We start from the raw sequence: 852 nt of genomic DNA on the forward strand, positions 1-852 counted from the left end.
ACCTGGGGATCTCTTACAGCGCCTGCTTCAGCCGACTCTGCCCTGGCCCTTTTCCGAGCCCTGCCCCACAGAGCGCTGTTCCCGCGGTCCTGCCCTTTCACAGGCGTCGCCTCGCAGCTCGCGTGGGCCCGCGGATCGCAGACCCGCTGCACGTCCCGGGCCTGAACTGGGCTGATGGTGTCGAAGGTCCGCGGAAGGCTGCACAGCAGCCGCGCGCGCTCCGTGACGCTCTTCGCGCCCTGCCCCGCCGCCTCGTGCTTGACGCGCAGCAGCCGGAGGAAGCGCCTGAGGCGGTCGGGGGGGCAGTTGGCGATCAGCAGCTGCGGGTGCGCGGGGCCCAGCTGCAGGCCGCTTTTCCCGTGGCGCACGAAGCGCGTGAAGAGCCGCAGCTCCCCGCGCAGCGCGAAGCTCAGCGCCGCGCTGCCGTCGCTCACCTGCAGCACCAGCTCTCGGAACTCGTTCCGGCCCAGGGCGAGGGAGGCGTCGCGGATCACCCGGCGCTGCGGGGCCGGGCCGCTCGGGCTCAGGCGCTCGAGAGTGACACTGCAGCGGATCCGAGCGTCCAGCTCCGCGCCCTGCATCGTCTCCCTGACGCAAACAGCGCAGCGCTCAGCCCGGCCGGCGACCGGCGTCCGCCCGGCCCAGGGCCCCACCGCCCCTAGCCCGCGTCCAGCTCCACCCGCTGGGCCGCGGCGCAGCGACAGGCCCCGGCTCAGTCTCCCTCCGAGGGGCAGCAATGCTGGCGCGGCGCGGCGCGGCGGGGCTGCCAAGCGCTGGCGGGGGATCCGGACCCGACGCCGCGGCGGCGATTGCCCCCAACTCGCCAGGCGCGGCTGCAGCGGCGGCTCCCGG

The 852-nt window shown here is 74.9% G+C and overlaps 1 protein-coding gene across 1 annotated transcript; it reads right to left on the minus strand.

The window, feature by feature from the left end:
• Positions 1-17: 17 nt before the first annotated feature.
• Positions 18-581, minus strand: LOC113405520 (ATP-dependent DNA helicase PIF1-like; the record flags this gene model as incomplete). The annotated part of the gene is made up of 1 exon (XM_026646743.1): positions 18-581. A coding segment is annotated over exon 1 (564 nt), but the record flags the coding sequence as incomplete, so codon positions are not given.
• Between the last annotated feature and the right edge of the window lie 271 nt (positions 582-852).

The sequence above is a fragment of the Terrapene carolina genome, unplaced genomic scaffold, assembly GCF_002925995.2.
Source record: "Terrapene carolina triunguis isolate 2854851 unplaced genomic scaffold, T_m_triunguis-2.0 Scaffold41239, whole genome shotgun sequence".
Taxonomy (NCBI): Eukaryota; Metazoa; Chordata; order Testudines; family Emydidae; genus Terrapene; species Terrapene triunguis.